At 42.1% G+C, this 20,486-nt stretch overlaps 1 protein-coding gene across 6 annotated transcripts in view; it reads right to left on the reverse strand.

Annotated features, from left to right (window-relative positions):
- Positions 1-20,486, reverse strand: part of MIPOL1 (mirror-image polydactyly 1) — a 528,027-nt gene that overhangs the window by 112,546 nt on the left and 394,995 nt on the right. For all 6 annotated transcript variants that reach the window (XM_068254025.1, XM_068254028.1, XM_068254026.1 and 3 more), the window contains one exon: positions 3,748-3,842. In XM_068254025.1, the coding sequence (XP_068110126.1) occupies positions 3,748-3,842 (95 nt within the window). The remainder of the gene's footprint in view (positions 1-3,747; positions 3,843-20,486) is intronic.

Below are 20,486 nucleotides of genomic sequence, written 5' to 3' on the forward strand. Positions count from 1 at the left end.
CATCCCTGGGATTTTTTCTTAAATGCCACCTTCCTTTTCACTTTGCTAGTAACATGACTCACTGCAACCTGTCATTAAAAATCTATAGCTGCATATAGAATTCACATTCTTCAGTGCAGCCAGAAAGCTATGCCAGTCTAGCAAAGTTTCTGTAATTTGCTCCTACAGATAATAAACACCTAAACACAACAAATGAACAGGCTAATCGTGTTGATTGGTGTAAATTAGAAGTATTTCCTTTGGAAATGAACTTACAATAAATGATATGTGTAGCTGTGCACCTACACTGAGTGGCCAAAAAAATTAAAGACTCCCTTATTTGAAAGTAAACCAGTGAAAACGTGACCTAGAGTGAGGTAACAACGCAAAGTTGCTTACATAAGGAATGCTCAGCTTCGGATGACGTAGTTATCATGGAAGTTCATCTCAAAATGGGTAAGAAGGAAGATTATAATGACTTTGAAGGAAGGAGCTGGCATCTCTGAAACAATGACTCTTTAAGGATTTTCTCATCCCACAGTATCTCGGGTGTTAACTTTAGAGAATGGCAGTTGAGAAAAAAAACTTAAAGCGATAAGGACTATTCTGGTAGAAAAATGCTGGTGAACGAGAGAGGTGAAAGGCAAGTAGCATGCATAGTCCATAGCAAGAGAGAGGCAACTACATAACAGATTACAGCTGAATTCAGTGCAAGTGCATCACAAAGCATAGCCAAACACACAAGACAGACTTTGCAAAGGATGGGCTTTAGCAGCAGAAGACGATCAAGCGTGCCTTTGGTATCACAGAAAATTGAAAAACAAAAGTTTGCTTTCCTAAAACAGAAAGAATTTGCGATAATTCAGGTTGGAGTGAGCTTGAGATGTCTCCCAGAGCAACACTGCTGAATATATGCAAATTAACCATTGCACCCTTAGAAGCTAAACACACCTCCAGAACCGCTGGAATGCAATGATGTGTCAGCTTGTTAATTTGTACAGAGCCATAATAATCCAACATGCATACAGACTGTTTCGGATTGTTTGATCCTCATCAGTGCATGGCATGGATTAATTTGGCTCTATGGAGTAGGGTTTGTAAATCCGAGAGGCACAGACTAACCAGCAAGCCCATGGTGACTCAGAACTCATTGGAATGTGTAAGGGACTACAATGGTCCTAAAAGCCCCCTTACTAAGATGTTAAGAAAAACAAAAGTTTGCTTTCCTAAAACAGAAAGAGTTTGCGATAATTCAGGTTGGAGTGAGCTTGAGATGTCTCCCAGAGCAACACTGCTGAATATATGCAAATTAACCATTGTACCCTTAGAAGCTAAACACACCTCCAGAACCGCTGGAATGCAATGATGTGTCAGCTTGTTAATTTGTACAGAGCCATAATAATCCAACATGCAACCTGCAACATCCAACCCATTGTAGTCCCTTACACACTCCAATGAGTTCTGGGTCACCAAGAGCTTGCTGGTTAGTCTGTGCCTCTAGAAAATTGAAAAAGACACTGTTGTGCACCCTTGCCACCATGCTTGATCGGTCTCAAATTGGTTTGAGGAACATCAATCAGAGTTTAACCTGCTTCCATGGCCAGCTTAGTTCCCTGATCTCAATCCTATTGAGCATTTGTGGGACAAAGTTGAAAGATCACTTTGAAGCTTGGAAACACCATCCAATCTTAGAGCTACAATTATGTCAGCACGGGCCAACATTCCTCAGCAAAGGTATGAGCATCTTGTCGAGTCCATGCAAAGAGGAATATTGGCTATTATCAGAGCTAAAGGTGGACCAACTCGTTATTAGAGTGTGTCTTCTAAGTCTATAATCATGGCTGAAATTGTTGGCAACCCAGAAATGTTTCCAGAAAATAAAATATTTCACAAATTAAATTCAATTTTTTTAAAAATCACACCTGTAAGCAGATAAAAAGGAGAGAAGTTCACTTAGTCTTTCCATTGTGTGTCAGTGTGTGCCACACTAAGCATGGACAACAAAAAGAAAAGAAATGAACTATCTGAGGACTTGAGAACCAAAATTGTGGAAAAATATTATCAATCTCAAGGTTAAAAGTCCATCTCCAGGGATCTAGATTTGCCTTTGTCCACAGTGCGTAACATTATCAAGAAGTTTGCAACCCAGGGCACTGTAGCTAATCTCCGTGTGTGTGGACGTACGAGAAAAATTGATGAAAGGTTGCAACGCAGGATAGTCCGCATGGTGGATAAGCAGCCCCAAACAAGTTCCAATAAAAAGCTGTCCTGCAGGTTCAGGGAGCCTTAGTGTCAGAGCAAACTACCCGTCGACATTTAAATGAAACACTAAGGAGACCGAGGGGGATCCCACTACTGACACAGTTGAGTAAGCCAAAATCCTTCTGGGAAAACGTCTCATGGACAGATGAGCCCAAGATAGAGTTTTTTGGTAAAGCACATCATTCTACGGTTTACTGAAAATGGAACGATGCCTACAAAGAAAAGAACAAAGAACCTACAGTGAAATATGGTGGAGGTTCATTGATGTTTTGGAATTGTTTTGCTGCTACTGGCACTGGGTGCCAGAAGCAGCAAAACAGCAGCAGCAAGGCATCATGAAATCTGAGGATTTCCAAGGGAATCTGGGTCGCACTGTCGAGCCCAGTGTCAGAAAGCTGGGTATGCATCTGAGATCTTGGGTCTTCCAGCAGGACAATGACCTCAAACATACGTCAAAAAGCACCCAGAAATGGATGGCAACAAAGCGCTGGGGAGTTCTGAAGTGGCCGGCAATGAGTCCAGATCCAAATTCCATTAAACACCTGTGGAGAGATTTTAAAATTGCTGTTGGGAAAAGGCGCCCTTCCAATAAGAGAGACCTGGAGCGGTTTGCAAAGGAAGAGTTGTCCAAAATTCCAGGTGAGAGGTGTAAGAACCTGGATTGATTGTTATAGGAAGCGACTGATTTCAGTTATTATTTCCAAAGGTTGTGCAACCAAATATTAAGTTAAGGGTGCCAATAATTTTGGCCAGCCCATTTTTGGAGTTTTGTGTGACATTATGTCCAATTTGCATTTTTTCCCCTCCCATTTTTATTTTGTTTTAATATGCACAAAGGGAATAAACATGTGTATAGGAAAACGTGTGCTACTGCAATACTTTTCTGTGAGAAATACCTGATTTTCTGGAAACATTTCTGGGGTGCCAACAATTTCGGCCATGGCTGTATATCTCCAGCATGTTAGCAGAGTTTAGTTCTTACAACCGCTCACACCTACTTCCAGTGAACTACTAACGAGGACTTGTCATTTTAAAAACGTCCCCTGGGGGGTACTTACATCAAGAGGGGGAAGCCCTTGGATCCTATCCAGGCTTCCCATGTCCTCCTCCTTCCCACGGCGGCAGCGCCAGTCATGCCCGTACAGCGGCCATGTTAATATTTACCTTCCAGGCTCCAGCGCAGTGGGTTAGCCCAGAGCGGAGAGCCGCTACTGCGCCTGTGCTGCGCCACTCTGCACCTGGATTGTTATACCTTTCGGCACTTTATTTGGTCTGAGGAAAAGGACAGAGACTCATGAAACGCGTTGTCTGTGCTTATTAAAAGGTAATTTATATTTGTATATATGAATTGGTCATTATTGAGGTAAGCCACCTCTCCCTTTTCTTTTTAGTTGTTTGTAGCTCAGTTTTATACAATACTGGACTACTCTTACCCCCATTTGCACTTCTTGGACAGAACATCAGTACTATACATCAGATATCTATCTACTTTCTGGTCAGCTTTACCTGTAATAAACACGCAGATTTTGAAGCTCCTCTTCCAGCAGTTTATAATCCTCTGTGATCTTGTCTTGTTCATGCTGGAGAAAGGACAGTGGATTCTGCAAATAAATGGTAGTGAAATTAATGACTGGTAAAACCCCAAGTATAGCTATATGCAACAATGCATGGCAGGTTTTCAAAGCAATGAATGGCATGTGTCCAATAAACTGCCTTAAAGGACACCTGAAGCGAAAATAAACTTATGCAATAAACAAGCGCATCTATCTTCTTTCTCCTAAAAACTACTTTTTAAGATATTCCACAGTTTTATTTTATGTTTAAATCTACTTTTTAAGTTGCGACTGTTTTATTGTTTTTGCTCAATGACACATTCATTGAAGTATGCCAGAGCTAAAATCTATGACCTATTGACCCCTTTTATCGCGTTCCTTCTCTCAGAAGCTATTTTCTGCTAGGAAAGAGTTTTATGGTTGGAATTTATTATCAGTGAGGGTCACAGTACAGTCACTTCCTGTCTGAGTCAGGACTGAGTCAGCCACTTACATACCTAATATTTAACTCTTTCAGGCAGAGAAAGAAAAAAAAAGAGCACAGCATAGTTATTTGTGTTCTAGGCACTGTACATACCCATGTCTATCTCATCATGTCATACGTCACTTCGGGTATCCTTTAAGCACAATAATATGTGAAAAGACTTACCAAAGGATGAGTAGAGCAGAATGCAATACACCACAAACAATGCGTTACGCTCTACTCATCATGGGGCAGGGCTGACAGGTGGGGGACTGAGGACAAAGAGAGTACCGGCGAGGCTCTATGGGATCCATAACCTTCCGTCTAAATTAGGGATGAGCACAAATTTCACATCAAAATTTGCAATTATGATGTGATTAATTTAATCTGTAATTGTAATCATTCATAATTTTACGTAATTTTTTGCGTAATTTTATGCCGACTTTATTGGCTGATAGCAAATCCCCCATACATGCTACTGCCACCAAATTGCTACATATGTTGAAGAGAATAGTGGGTACAAATAAAAAAAATATTATTTTCAAAAACACCGTGTCTTTTGATTTTAAAAATGCAAAGGAAAAAATGTTTTTAAACTGTCATTTTTTTTTGTTAAGTTTTAGTTTAAAACAATAGGTATTTTTGAAAAAAAAAGTTTTTTGACTTGTACCCACTATTCTCCTTGACATATGTAGCCCTTTTGGTGACAATAGCATGTATGTGGACTTTGCTATTCACCGCTAAAATTGGCATGAAATTACGTGAAAATTCATGCGAAAATACAAATGATTACATGAAATCAATTTAATTTAGAAATCGTAATTAGGTATAGTTGTGATTGCAAAATTTCACGTAATCGCAATTAGCTGGTTACGCTCATCACTACTCTAAATCAGAAATGAATTAAAATGAAACGGGCCCTAGGTTAGATAGCATTTTTTGCCCACCGCTGAAGGTCGCCTGGCTTTTTTTGTAAGATTTGGTGGGGGCTAGCATCGCTTTAAAAAATATAATATCAGACAGCCTCAATCAGTTCTCATTAAAATCATCTGGATCACAGAGAGCTGTAAAGTACCCAGAAAGCTCATAGTGACCCAGAACCACTAGGAAGGTATAAGGGGCTAACAGAGACAGAAAAGACATACAGTACATGTAAAAAGGACACCGGGAAATTTGAGCGCAGGGTGAAGCCAAAAAATGGCTTACCCTGCTATTGCAAATTTTCTGGCAGCTTAGATTACTATTTCCCCCTCCTAGCCAGCATGGGCTTGGGTAAGATGCAGTATGGCTAGCAGCTTGATTGCACCGGGTTTTTTCATAATTTGGGCTCTATTTTTTGTCGGCATCCAAATTACCCTTTGAGCGTCGCTATAGGCGTACCTATGAATACGCTGCTGGGAGACTGGGGCGCAGGATATAGCCGATATAGGGCTTGCCCTGCTGCTGCACAAGTCCCTGCAGCGTTAATTACTATTCCCCCTCCAGGTCCACGTGGATGGTAGAGAATTATATAATTCGGCTGCCAGCTATCGCCGGCGGACAAATTATAGTGTTTTAAAAGTAACTTCAGCTCCATCTTCTGATAGCGCCGAAGTTGCTCACTGTGCACCGCAAAAGCCGTAATTCCTATTACGGTCTATGTTGGCCCGGCTGCGCCCAAATCTCCTGCGCTGTTTTGACAGCGCTCGCACTATAGCCTTAACTCACATTACAGTCCTTTTTACAGACAGAAAGGTGCTCTTACTAAAAAAGTGAAGCTAAACATATTTTTGCCTTCTTAAAACAGAAGGTATTTGGAATAATTCAGCTTTAAGTAAGTATGGTTTCCCATAAGGAATCCCTCCCGAATATGTAAATTATCTCTATGTCCCTGAAAGCCAAGCACACATCCAGATCCGCTGGTGTATGGTGAGCCTATAGCTTATACATTTTACAGAGTCACATCAATCCAACATGCAGTCGGCCTGTGTCGGACGTTCTGGTCCTCAATCAGTGTATGGCATGGGTTGATATGGCTCTATGGGATAGGGTTTGGACTAGTACTACAGAGTACCCAGATAGCTCACGGTGACTCAGAACCACAAGGAGAGTACAAGGGGCTAGAGTCGTTTTGCAGTCATTATGTCCATGGCTTGATCTTATATTACAGCAGCTTGTCCTTGTCAAGTACATTCATGTAAGACAAATGTGACAATACAATCTACCCCCAGAAGATGCTGATATTTTTTCTTTATGAACATAGATGGTGAATTAGTAACAGTATGCCAGTGATGTCACCGATTCCTTGTAAACCTATCAAGCAGTATGCTCATGAATATTGTTCTTACTCATAAACAGGACTGCCACCTGCTCCTGAGGAGAACGCTCCTCCCCTCGTCGCAGTTATATCTTCCCTTTATCACACAAGTGACAGGTGGTAGCCCTATTGATGCAGCATGAGGTTTCCATGCACACGGATCGGGAGATGATAGACATACATTTTCTATGAGACTGATTTGCGTCAGACAGAAAATGCATCTCCTCTATCGCAAGCCCCGATTGCTGCAGTGAAGATATTTTTGGTGTCACACCATTATCAGGCCAGAGACCTGATGCCATAACGCTGTATCTCCTAAGAACCTCCCTTTTTTCCAATGATGTCATAGCTGATATGGCTAGTGTCCTAAAGCATAGCGATCTATGAAAAGCCTGCTTTAATTAAAGCATTAAAAATATCTCATGAGTTCAAATACACAACATTGTATTATCGCTTCTAGAAAGTCATATGTGAAGACATCCCACTGCAGTAGAAGATCTAGTCTGTACCCCAGTCATACTTATTAGTTACTGTTCACACAGATACATAACTCAATATTATGCAGGAGAACAGAGGCACCAAAAGCATAAAAGGAAGCTAAATGAGCTTAAAAACCACATTCTTGGTAAATAGAGGAGGTAGTGGTGGACTTACCTCCTCCAAGTAGACACACAACGACTGTAGTAAAGGCAGTCAATATATTTTATTTATAAACTCCAAATATGCAACGCGTTTTTGCAGGTTTGATCCCGCTTCATCAGGCAATAACAACGGAGCAATAGCATATGTGGTCAGTAGAAGAGCCAGGCACCTCTGTGTAGATACATAATTCAGTTGCTGTGAATGGCTGTACAATAGTACGATGTGTTCACCCAGGGATAAGGGGATAAGACTAGGTTCACATTAACACTTGTTGTTGGACTCTTCGGTAATGGACCACAATGGGCAAACAGACACGTCTACAGATCCTATTTAAAGTATGGGATCAATTCAGACATTTCTGTTTCAGTGATGGAATGCAAAGTCCCATCTTGCACATGTCCTAGATAGCAAGCACCTGTTAGTGTCACAGATTTGTTTTTATTTGTTTTAAGTGCAAAGGGCTAAAACTGATTTGTATTTAATTGAGCCACATACCTTAAATGAAACCTGAGATGGAAAAAAAAAGTATTTATACATACCGGGGGCTTCCTCCAGCCCCTTGAGGCCGTCTGTTCCCTTGCCGTCCTCCTGGGTTGCTCCGATCTAAAAAGTCGTGCTCTGACGCTTATGCTGGGCTCTGCCACGCGCACGCCCCTGCCGCACTCCCATGGCTTGGAACATTTTGGCTAAAGTCTACTTTTGGATTTACCAAGCCGGCTAGTGGAGGATGAAGGTGGCCTGGGAGGACAGCAAGAGAGCCAACGGCCTGAAGGAGGTTGGAGGAAGCCCCAGGTACTTATAATTTTTTCCCCATTTCAGGGACACTTTAACCTCTTGTTTGCAGCCTCTTGCCTCTGCCAGGGCATAGATTTCAACAGCCCAGATCCTCTCATTCCTGCTGCGAGCATGCTTCTGCCGTCAAAATGATGACAGCTGTTCCTGTGATCACTGTGAGCCAATCACGGAGATCACTGAGAAAAGATTAACGCAGCAGTAATACAACAGATGGAAGCAGAAAAAATGTGCGCATTCAAAATATAGGGAAACGTGTGAAAAATGGGTGCCAGATAAATAGCGGGTGCTGGGGCTGCCGGCTATGCAAAAAGGGGCTACAAATAGCGGGAGCATTTCACACACTTCTTGAAATATTGAATGGGTGCCCGATGGTGTTTTTTTTTTCAGTGGAATTGCGGCTGTGGGGGGTAAGAGGGCCCGTTAAGGTTAGGTTAGGGGAGGGTTTTAAGGTTAGGTGTGTGTGTGTGTGTGTGTGTGGGGGGGGGGGGGTTAAGGTTAGGGGGTTCAGTGTGGGAATAGGGTTAGATTTAGCTGTAGTAAGATATTGGTATTATTTACTTTTTCATTCATGCTATTAGATTCTTATTAATTCACATGTTTGTGCCTGTAAATGTAAACATTTTTTAGTGCTCTATATACTTAGTTTTATGTTCCAACTTCCTGTTCCCCTCCTTGTTTCCCTTGTTTTATTGGGCAGGACTGCCTATGTATTTCCTGTTGTCAGTTTCTTGTTTGGATATGATTGAAGACCTTTCCCGGTCCAAAACATGTTTGCACCTGTGACTGGACCACTAAAATAAAAATCCTTTTATGGCCAGTTGCGTACATTGCTCTGTTATTTTCATTATTTTTTTATTTTATTATTGTATTTTATTATTGTCATCCTCTATTCAATTAAAATCTCATTTCCTGTGTAAGTTAGCCTAAGGCTAGTTTATGCACCAGCAACGACATGCTTGTCTGTATGTATTTCTCTTACACAGGTCATGTGTAGTTTGGCATCTCTACCAGGTTAAGATGAGAAATATAAAATGTAATATGAAAGATTTTCAATTCTTACAGCTCAACTGTAACATAAATGTCATGAAGGGTACTGCTAAGGGAATACTGGGGGTTTGCTATTGTAAGTCAGGGTATAGGTAATATTTCTTGACCTTGAAAAGGTTTGGTTGACTTTTTTTCTCTTTCCATTCATCTATCACAGGGGTAGGGAATCTATGGCTTGGGAGCCAGATTTGGCTCTTTTGATGGCTGCATCTGGCTCACAGACAAACCAGTAGAGGTTGATTCACTAAGCTGCGCTGCTTAAGATGCATAGTTTAGTGTGGCAGCGGGAGTAACAATTTCAAAGTAGGCCGCTACTGCTGTAGTGTGCACTACTAGCTTATTCGAGCTCCCCCCAAAACGAACGGCCGTTCCAATTGTACTTGTATTTAGTTTGAAAAATATTGTATAGCTCTAACGGAATTACATTTTAAAATATGGTTCTTTCAGTCACAACGGTTCCTTACCCCTGATCTATCACCATCTTGGAAGAAAATAGAGACCCAGGGCCCTATGCAATTACCAAACTCGTTCTTAAATTAGGCTAAAGGAGCTACAGATTTTATTATTAATTTTAAACTTTCTTTATAAAGCACTAATATCTAACGTAGTGCCGTACAACAATAGATAGGGGAAACATTTCCACATTACACATTATGAAAATTATTAAAACTGCATTAAACAATGTGAACATGATCTCGAAAAAAAATTGTGTATGGCCATATTTACAAAAGCTAGTTTTAAAGTAATCCTGGGAGATGCTTGTGTGAAAAAATGTGGATACTTACCTCAGGAGACGGACACTTCTGGATCCTCCAGAGGCTTCCCCCATGCCTCTTCATCCGAGCGCTGGAACTACCGATGTTCCATGGAGCTCACCAGCCCGGCACAGATGGCTTGGGTTTAGTGGAAAAAGCCGAGCCTGTTTGGCTTCATGCTAGTGTCTGCGCTACCTGCACATTGTGGGCGAGCTCCACTGACAAAGGACCTTTGGCTTCTGACAAAGCGGATAATACGAGGAAATGGCTGTCAGGCTACTACTCTGTGAAGCTGGACGCCGTCATAGCAGCAATGCTATGATGCGCGCCCCGAATATCGGTAATTCGAGGCTCCGGCAGCTGCCAGACCACGAATTACATCTCTCTCCCAGCTGCGACAACTCTGAGGGGGAATAGTATTTAACGCCGAGTTTAGCAGCAGCAGGTAGAGCCGCCACTTGGCTCGCCGTGCGCCAAACTGCCTGGCGCCGAGACGCCGTGTACTCCACTCCTCACATCTTTATGTCTTTACTGATGTAATAAAAGCACATAATCATTAATCCATCGGTGCCTAGCTTTTCTTCTCTCATATTCTGATTGTGGAAATTACTCTAAAATAAGCGAGTGCTATTGTTTTGTTGTCAATAGCGGTCCTTTAAAAATAGTGACACCAACCTCCTCCTGCAGATCCCGTGGGAAGAGATATCCTCTCACCTGTCCTCAAGATAGCTCTCCAATCCCTCAGGAAGGATTGCCCCAGAAAGATAAGACACAGGAAAATTGGAAAACCCAAACTTCACTTATTAACTCAAAATAAAGTGAAATATGGATTCCTGGTACACCCCCCCCCCCCTTCCTCCCCTGACTAGATAGACCAATCTAATACGCTGCCGCTCGTGTCGGGTAAAGGACAAGTCCTGGTGCAGCTTTTCTACTTATTCATAATGGTTGCTCCTATTTTCTAGCAGTAGTGATATTAGTTAATAGAGCTTAAACTGTCTTTGGTTATGTTTTGTAATATTATTCTTGGTACTGTATTCTCCATTATTGAGCTACCTTCTTATCCGCTTTCAAAGTTTGATGGTACAGCATGTCAGAAGACTGACATGCCTTGTTGTTGTATGTGATTACCCAACATGTAACTGACTTATAGATCTATAAGACTGTGTTGGTACTGTTGTACTGTGTTGTATTGTTTTGTATTGTTTGACTTAACAACTCAATAAAAAATATTGAAATTAAAAATAGTGAGACCATGTGACACAGCATATTGACATTGTCACTCTACGCCCACAATGGCATCAGACACTTCGAGCCCTGAGCATTTTGAGGTATGCTCGAAAAGCTACCGTAAACATTACAAAAAGTTAGAGTAGATGTGCAGGGAACAGACTGGTATCAGGACACTTGTTTACTGAATCATTTATCAATGCGCACATTTGGTTTCTAAACTCAGGAAAATATAGCGTAAATAAATTAACAATTAAGCCGTAACATTCTGCAGAAAACTTGATCATTTGCTGCCTGCGCCCATGTCTCTGCCAAGTTAACAGACTGTTTGAAAGAAAGAAAATCACATCCTGTTAAGCCCAAACAGCAAACATTCTCCATATGTCAAAATGAAGATCTCCATCTGGGATGCTGGCCAAGAATGAGCTCCCTCCCCTTCTTTACTTTATAGTTCATAGCGCAGTCTACTGGTAGGATGCTCTGCGTCCTCCTCGCTTGCAGGCCCCAGACACCTGTTGTCTCAGTTGTCTGCCAATAAAACAATAAAAGCACAAAACCTACACCTAACAGAACTCTGTAATGATGCAACTGCTGTACAGAGGAAAGGGTTGGGTTACCTGCAAAACGGAGAAGGTACTGTGTGTTCATAAGCTTCTGCCAACTTAAACGTTACTGAAGCAAAGGGTAATTACCTAGTTACATCTTAAAGTGAACCCGTGGCATACAGAGTAATGGAATGAATCATCACAACATAAAAGTGGTCACTGTATGGTTTTGCTATCTTACATATGGCTATTGTCCCTTATCCATCCATGGCCATCTTGTATCTTATATGTAAAAACTGACTTAAAGGGTACCTGAACAGAGTAAAATTATTTAAAATAAACACATGATGTACCCGTAAATGATCATACTTACCTCGCCGGCTGTTTCACTCTGAAGCTCACCATTTTCTTCTAATGATCCCTTCCAGTTTCAGCTAGATCTAGCCATACTTGTCTCTTTAGAAGTTTACCTTACAGACCTTCTGCACATGCACTGTCCCCTTCTCCAGGCTTGCCCACCTTGGGCTCGTGCGCACAAGCGTTCAAGAGGGTAATATTATAGGTTCAGGGAATTCTGCCCTGGAAGCTGTTATGAGGTCAGCGCCTTTTTCAAAACAGAGAGAGAGATTTTTACCTGTCGTGGTAGGACGAATGGAACTCCGTAGAGGAAAAAGAGATTGTAGACTATGCAGGAATTAAATATGAAGTGAATATGTTTATTTTAACTTATTTTCAGTTCAAGTTTGCTTTAAGCTAGATACAGCCTTTAAATTTTCTTTGACCACAACAATTATTGGTAATTTTGGGAGAAGTCTTACAGTGAACCTCCAGACTAAAAATCGACTCAGCAGCACTGAAAAGGCCTGGTCTTTCTTTAACAGTTTCACGGCATCAGAACTTTGTTTCTCTTGTATAAGCCTCATTTTTAGCTGCACAGAAGAAAACTGCCCAGGAATTTTTCCCCTGATGCTGTGCAAAGCATGATGGGATTTCTGATGTTGTTGTTCTCGTTCTGCTGTTTTTTTTTTTTTTTTTTACATTTTGAATTTGACATTTGAAGCCTAGTGTGTGCAGCTGGGAGGGTTATCAGGACACAGGACAGTTGGAACTGTGTCTCCCGCTCCCTGTCACCTCCTTTCAACCAAAAAGATGGCAGCCCCCATGAATCACAAACATTTGCCTGTTCTTTTAAAACAGGGTGGGTAAAAAATAATATTACCTATCTATTCTAATTAACATAACTAATGTAACTTAATGACAGTATGTTTGTTTAGGCTGAAGTTCCCCTTTAAGCAAATAGAAGTGCCTCCCAACATGGCAGGCCTCCAATTAAGGGGTATGGCTGCTTTTTTCTGCAGGGACTTCAAGGAAAGTTTCTGCAGGATGGAGCCGCCTACATGTCCATCCCCCACCTTCTCCATATAGATATAAAAGCTGCTGGGCACCATATTTGTAAAGCCCTCGTTCATAAATGGCCAACTTGAATTGATGTTTCATGACGATAGTAGCTGAAAAATCACAATAGCGATTCTCCAGTGATTTTTGACACAATTTTTTGATATAATTCCCAAAGCACTATATGCAGAGCTTTTGCGACCACTTTGAGATGTAAATGATGCAGTGTGAATTCTCCCATAGGGAGACACTGCACTAGTTTTCCATTACAAAGCGTTTATGCATAACTCATCTACAATAATGTCCTATATATTACATGCTTTTAAACCTGCCCAGAATGCAGCCGTAGATAATTATGACTTTAGTTTGTACTTGGTCACCACAATGTATGGCCATGGTTACAGTGAAATGATGGACACATCATCACTGAGATGACAATCCTATTAACACTACCACCACTAGGCATTAATCATCGAAACAGGTACAAATGTCACTGCCAAATTGGTGCAGGTCAATTGAAGAATCACAGATTGTACGTTTTATTTCACAGAACATTTTTTTACATTAGGCATGGATGTAACCGCATGATAAATCCCCATAGCGAATCGTTTTGGGTCCTCAGATTTCTTAATTCACACCTGAAATATAATTCCTCTAGTGAAAGCTGTAGTTTTGTAAACCAGTAAAATGCACTGCAGTTGAGTAAACCAGCTTTCATAGCAAATGGGCGGAGGATGTAAAATAAATAAAAATAATATTAAATAATAAAATATATTTTCAAAAGCCCGGGCGGGTTTTAGACTTTTTGCTGCCTGAGGCAAACTTGTGTGTATGCGCCCCCCTGATTTGGAATGATCGCACATCACCCGACAATTTACTCTGCTTCATTTAATGTTCTCACATGACATGCTGCAGCTCAACACAATAGCACACTGTCTGGCTGTGAGTTTGTGACAAACAAACTGCTCACCCTCAGTCACTCCATTCCTCCTCAGTCAGGACAGCAGTGCCACCTCCTCCCTTCTGCTGTGCAAGTCAAATGAAACACTGCTGCTCTCCTGCCTCCTGCCTCCCCCCTCGTCACTCACTGTCAGACTCCTCACACAGCACAACAAGCTGCTTTCTTCCCAATGATGACCTCTTCACCTCGCTCTCCTCTCACTGCTACTCCTACTGCTACTCTGGTTGCATGCTGTAAGTGTAAACACAATACAAACATGCTGCCCCTGTAATCTCTGCGCCTGATGCAAATGTTTCACCTTGCTTCATGAGAGAACCGGCCCTGCCAAAAGCCTGTAGGACCTATTATATTGTATATGGACCCCACAAAGCTAAGCAGTGCCATAGCAGTTGTGAGGTCTACTGTGGCTATAGCTATGCTCTTGAGTGTATGGTGGGCATTAGGCTAAGTTCACACTAGGGGCCTGATGCATGAAAGGCTGGTAAGTGTGCCATGTGCAGGCAGTGCATGGAAAACCTACCAGTACTATCATTATAAATGCCACATGCGTAACCAAGGTCATTCACGTGTTGCTATGGTCATGCACATCGCCATAGCAATGCATGAGTTACCCCAGTAATAGGGGTGGTGCTAATAGAGTAACGGGCACTGCTCGTCTGCCTTTCATGCAAAAAGCCCTATTGTGTGTTGCTTACGTTCATATAAGAAGACAAAGGGTTAACAACGTTTGTTTACATATTAGCTGGGTATGCCGAGATTCCAGTGCTGACACAGCTAAGAGATCAAATTAAACTTGTGATTTGTCACAGATGAGGGGGGATTAAACAACTTTTCTCTGTAAATACACACAAGGTTAATTTCTCTCTGTTTACCTTCTGTCCTGTGCAAGAGTTCAGCTCCACAGTAAAAATAAATTCTGCTGGCCTGGCTGTTAAAGTGAACCTGTAGCTTTAATGGGAAAGCAAGTTTGAGAATGACATCTGTAATCCTCCAGAGGGTTGCCACGTTCTCCTCCTGACCACTGATGGACACCAGGACCCACGGGAAGTACATGCCGCGCTCCCATCCGTGAACGAGCGCAGGATATCTTACGCCTATGCAGCAGCACAGAGCTGTTCGGTCTCGGCAGAAAAAGCTAAGCCCAATCATGTCTGTCCTGCCCCTGCGCACTGCAGCCACACTTGTTTACAGGTGCGCAGCTGCGCGCACTCTTTGTCAGGGTTTGGGGCTACCAGCACTGGAACTGGGAGGTGGAGGGGGATGTCTACAGATTAACCAGAGGCTTCCCTTTACTGATATAAGTATTTACTCAGGTAAGTAAAGGTACACTTCATTACCCAGAAATCACCAGAATATACAATCTGACTAAAGCCTGGTATACACATCCAATTTTGATTGGCCAATATTAACACTTTCATGTAGTAAGAAGACTATGGGCACAATCTATTCATAGTAATCAAAATCTGTTGCTCTCATACTATGTGGAGGTGGTAAAATTGGCCAGTCATTGGCCAATCCGATTTGGATGTATGAACCAGGCTTTACCGCTGCATGTGTGTGGCAGCTTCCTTATTTCTCACACTACAGGCTATTTGTAAACATCTGCTACTTTGCTACACGCTGGGCTAAATTATTTATTTACTTTTGCCTCAGTTTTTTGGTTCTTTATAATATAAAAATGTGTTTGAAGTCAGTTTTACACCATTAGAAACAGCAGTTCCACTATTTCAGGAAAGCAGTGCAGCATCTTCTGTTTGTAACAGGACTGCGGTCGGTCCTCTGCCTAGCAGGAACTGTATTATGACTTTTCCCCTCATCTGGTGAACAAAAAACCAGTGTTACGAAGGTAACTCCTAGCTATGAGTCACACACTGTCAGCCACTCACTCCTGTAACGCAGAGCCCTATGACTGCTCTACAAGATCGGGAATGTAAAAAGCCTTTGACTTCCTCCTTGGAAATTGACGTACATATGCTCAATGAAGTGAAATAGAGGCTGTTTTCTTCTGCTATTGAGTTAGACGGAGCTGCTAGCGACACTGGGAATAAATGACATCAGCTTCCTACATTATAACATTTCTGTGCATTCATAAGAAGTCTCAGCTTGATCGTCATTCCCTGCGTTGCTTTATTTCTATTCCAGGATGTACAGCAAGAAAAATATATAAGGGTCTGTGCCATCTCAAAATCTTAAAGTGGACCTAAACTCTTGCACAGCAGACAAGGAAAACACATATAGTTAGAGATATTGACTGTGTGCGTTTAGAGAGACCAGCCTTTGTAATTATCTGATATCAGCAAGTAACAAGCAAGTGCCCTTGTCAGCTGTGTCTGAACTGAGCCAAGGTGCCCATAGGTTTTGTGCTAATATGTAAAAAACTGGAGATTAACCCTTTCTGTGCTCCCAGGAATTCCAGGATGCAAACACTACAGGCTTACTGTAAGAGTCCTATAAGTTATAAAGAAGAAACATTTTACTTTAAAGGCTTTTAGGCTGTTGCTTATCTTTTGGAGAAGAAAGGAAGTTCTGAGTTGCAACCTAGATGAATTAGGAATCTGTCTCAAAACAAAAGAGCAAACGGACAGGTAAGGCTAATCAGAGTACCATGTTCTGCTGCGTGAGTCATACTGGGTGCTGCCATGGTGAATAATCAGCAGCAGGATGAGGATCCAGAGAGGTGCTGTGAGCTCCAACACTATGCAGCGTCTATCAAGATTTTACTCAAACAGGACAGACATTTAAAAGGCAAAAAAACAAACAATTGATTTTCTCCTTTGACTACTACACAGCATCACATAAAAGTGTGGCTTTTTCCACTTTCACTGGGAACAAAAACCCTTGAAAACATTTATATAAAGAAATTTTTTTTAGCAAAAGTAACTGCAGAGCATTCTCTGCTTCTTTTGCAGAGACTGTGAAATAGGTGAGCGTAGGGATTTCTTCATGCAATAAATATTATTATTTATCGTATCTATAAAGCGCCAACATATTACACAGTGCTGACCAATAGAATATTTCCTCTTAAACCAGTTGCCTGGCATCCTGCTGAACTTTCTGGTCAGTAGCAGAGCCGGGACAAGGTCCTCCAGCACCCAAGGCTGAGACACCAAAGTGCGCCCCTCCATCCTGCCACCCAAGCCATCACACACTGATTGCTATTAGACTAAGAGGCGCCACAGGGCCCACAATTTACCCAACACCTTAATATCTAGTTATCTGGCTTGCAGTCACTGCCATGTATCCCCTTTTCTTATTTATTTCTGCTTCAAACACAATTAGGAATGACAGCTGAATGAATTGTGCGCCCCCTCCTACACTGCGCCCTGAGGCTGGAGCCTCTCCAGCCTATGCCTCGGCCCGGCCCTGGTCAGTAGTGTCTGAATCACACACCTGAAATAAGCATACAGCTTGATAAATAGGGAGGCAAACAGGGTACTAAATAAAAGATCATGCAGCTGAGTTTAAAAAAAAAAAATCTGTAAAGAAAAAAGTGCCCCTGGGCGGTACTTGCCTTGGGAGGGGGAAGCTTCTGGATCCCCCGGGCCTCTTGTGTCTTCTTGCTCCTGCGCTGGCTACCCCAACAGCTCACGGCAATAATACTTACATCTGTGCTCCGTCGGGCTCCGGAGGAAATAGCCGAGCCCAATTGGGTCCACTCTACTGCGCAGGCATGATCCGTTCTCTACTGCACAGGCGACTTGTGCCTGCGCAGTAGAGCGGACAATATTTGGCTTGGCTATGTAAATATTGCTGTGTGCTGCAGCTGCTACTGCACCTGTGCGCACCACTGACAAGGCTCGTGGCCAGGTTTTCGGGGGGGGGGGGGGTCCAGCGCTGGATCGCCTCTAGTTAGGAGGAAGGGGGAAGCCTCTTTGGGATCCAGAGGCTTCACCCTCATGAGGTAAGTATTCCCCAGGGTCACTTTATACTCCCTACAGGTAAACTTTAAGGGCTCGTTCGCACTAAGGGCGTTTTCGGCCTTTTATCAAGCGCAGGCCTGCAAAACGCTTGTGCAATGAATCTCTATGAGAAGGTTCAATATCAGCGCAGTTCGTGCGCTGTGCGTGCAGCAAAGCGGTGCCTGTACCATTTTTGGGGTGCTTTTGCCTCAATGGAAGGTATAGGAAATACGCTCACAAAATTGCTTTGTGCAGCATTGCGTTCGCGTTTTCAAAAATAAATACATTGTATTTATTATTTTTCAGGTCAAAGAGTTCACTTCCTGACTTGCATCAGGGAGTGAATTAAAAAATCACTCTGGAAAAGCGCTTAGAAAAGCGCTTTTACCTGAAACGCAGCGCACAATGGAGTGCCGGGAGGGGGAAAAAACTATTTGTCTCCCACATCTGCACTTAACCTGTATGGGCTGTTACACAAGAACCAATATTCACTCCCTATCAATTAACAAGCTGAATAAAATGATCGCTGGTGAATTCTGCTGCACACTGATTGAAAATGAGCAATAATCATTTTCTTGGATGTTGAGTTCTGGTAAATATCGTTCTTGCACACGTGACACAATAATGGCAACGTATAGTAACCTTTTCATATTTCTCTGGTATTAACAAAAATGATTCTATTGAGTACATAATTAATAAAAAAAATCTTTATTAATCTTTCTGTTCAAAATAAGTTTTGCCTTCATTTAATAAACGTACAACTGGTCAAAAATGTTTTTGTTTTGAGTTTGATTTTATATAAAGAAGCCTATATATGCCAGGGGAGTAGCTCGAAATTATGGGGCCCCTTAGCAAAATTAAAAAAAAAAATGATAAGGTACATTAGTGCCCCAGGTAGCCTCCCACTATAGGGAGCTAAGTATGGGTAGCCAGGTGTGCCCCCAGTGTAGGCAGTCTGAAGTAGCCCCCCAGTATAGGTAGTCCCCCAGTATAGGTAGCCAGATTAGCCCCACATATAGGTAGCCAGATTAATCCTCCAAGTGATTGTAAATAATCTCACTTGATGGGCACAATCAATTACAAACTATTATAAAAATAGTCGTCCGATTGGATTTTCGTTGAAGCAAAATTTGGATTTTTTTTGTTGGTTGTGATAGATAGGAAGCAAAGATTGGTTCGTTGATGGTGTAGTGAAGGATTTTTCTTTCAATCAGAATTATCTGATCAATCGAACCATTTTTCGCTAGAAATTGGATCGTTAGTGGCCACCTTTAGTATATGTAGCCAGACTAGCCCCTAAAGTATAGATAGCCAGATTAGCCCCCGAATATACATATCCCATTACACATCCATGATGCTTGCTTTGGACTCCCTTATGTCGGATGAGTACACCGGGCCCCCCCTTGGCCATGGGCCCCATAGCAGATGCTATGGCTGCTATGGTGATCTCTATTCCACTGATATATGCCAAATTTAATACAATGGTGATCTCCATGCACTTTCTTCTAAAAGTAAATAATGGAAAATTAGAACTGCTAAGCAGATCCGACTGAGAAATTATCGCGGGTTCCTCTTAGAAGGCCATGCTTGATTGGCACAAGTGATAGAAAGAAGAATAAGAGAGAAAAGAAAGCATCGCACTAGACGCAATGTCAACAGTAAGTGCAATAACTGTGTTTTTACAGCTGCATAATAATGCCCTTTTAATGTCAACATATAAATATTGCCAGGGCTATCTACTAGCGCCGGTGCCAAAAACACTGGATCCAGCTACCTGAGGTTCTATTGACATATATATGGAAAAAATAAACACCTATCAGTCGATCTATAAGCATATTAAAACAGAGCGGTGTACACAGTCAATAGAGCACTGTCTGTTTAAACAGAGTACTGAGGACACTGCCAATGTGATATGAATGAGACAAGATTGTACAGACTGTGTACTGCTGGTATATCCACAAATAAACTGGCTGTGCTGTCTGTACACACAGGAGAAATAACAGTGACAGTACTGGGCTGTTACCTGCTCTCTGGCAAGTGTGTCATTATTTGCCTAACTGCAGGAACCACCTGAGTCACGGATGTCTTACAGGGAAGCCTGCAGCAATGAAAGGAACTTGTCAATGTTTCCCAGATGCACTTTGCATTAATGTGATAGCCTGACCCGCCAATAATAATTGGTGTACTGAGCAGAAAACGCAGCATATTGGGCTTTATGTCATGAAGAGCAGGAGAATGCTTTACATTGCAGGGGGCCGTCATTATGCACTAGACTAGATATGTAAAGACAAGGCAGCTTCAACTGAGCACCTGTCTGTGTTGTGGAACACAGATCCCCACTCTCACTGAGCAACTTCTGCATGTTTTTATGTTTTTCCTACACACACAGCACTACTCGGTGGCCCATATGCAATTAACTTTTTCCTCTGAGTTTTCTCCTAAGCCCGGTTCACATTAGCGTTTCAGCCAAAAAGGATCCGATGAGCGGATCCGGTCTCCGCTTCACCGGATCCGGATGGCTATGTCCGTGGCCCAGTTCACATTGAAAATGGAAAGTGAAAATGGATCTGATCAATGATTGATTGGATCCATTTTCACTCAATTTCCCCGGCAAATACATAACTAATCTTCTGTAGCAGCCGGTGGTAGAGGCTTCCTCTTCTT

The sequence above is a fragment of the Hyperolius riggenbachi genome, chromosome 9 (genome assembly GCF_040937935.1).
Source record: "Hyperolius riggenbachi isolate aHypRig1 chromosome 9, aHypRig1.pri, whole genome shotgun sequence".
Lineage (NCBI taxonomy): Eukaryota > Metazoa > Chordata > Amphibia > Anura > Hyperoliidae > Hyperolius > Hyperolius riggenbachi.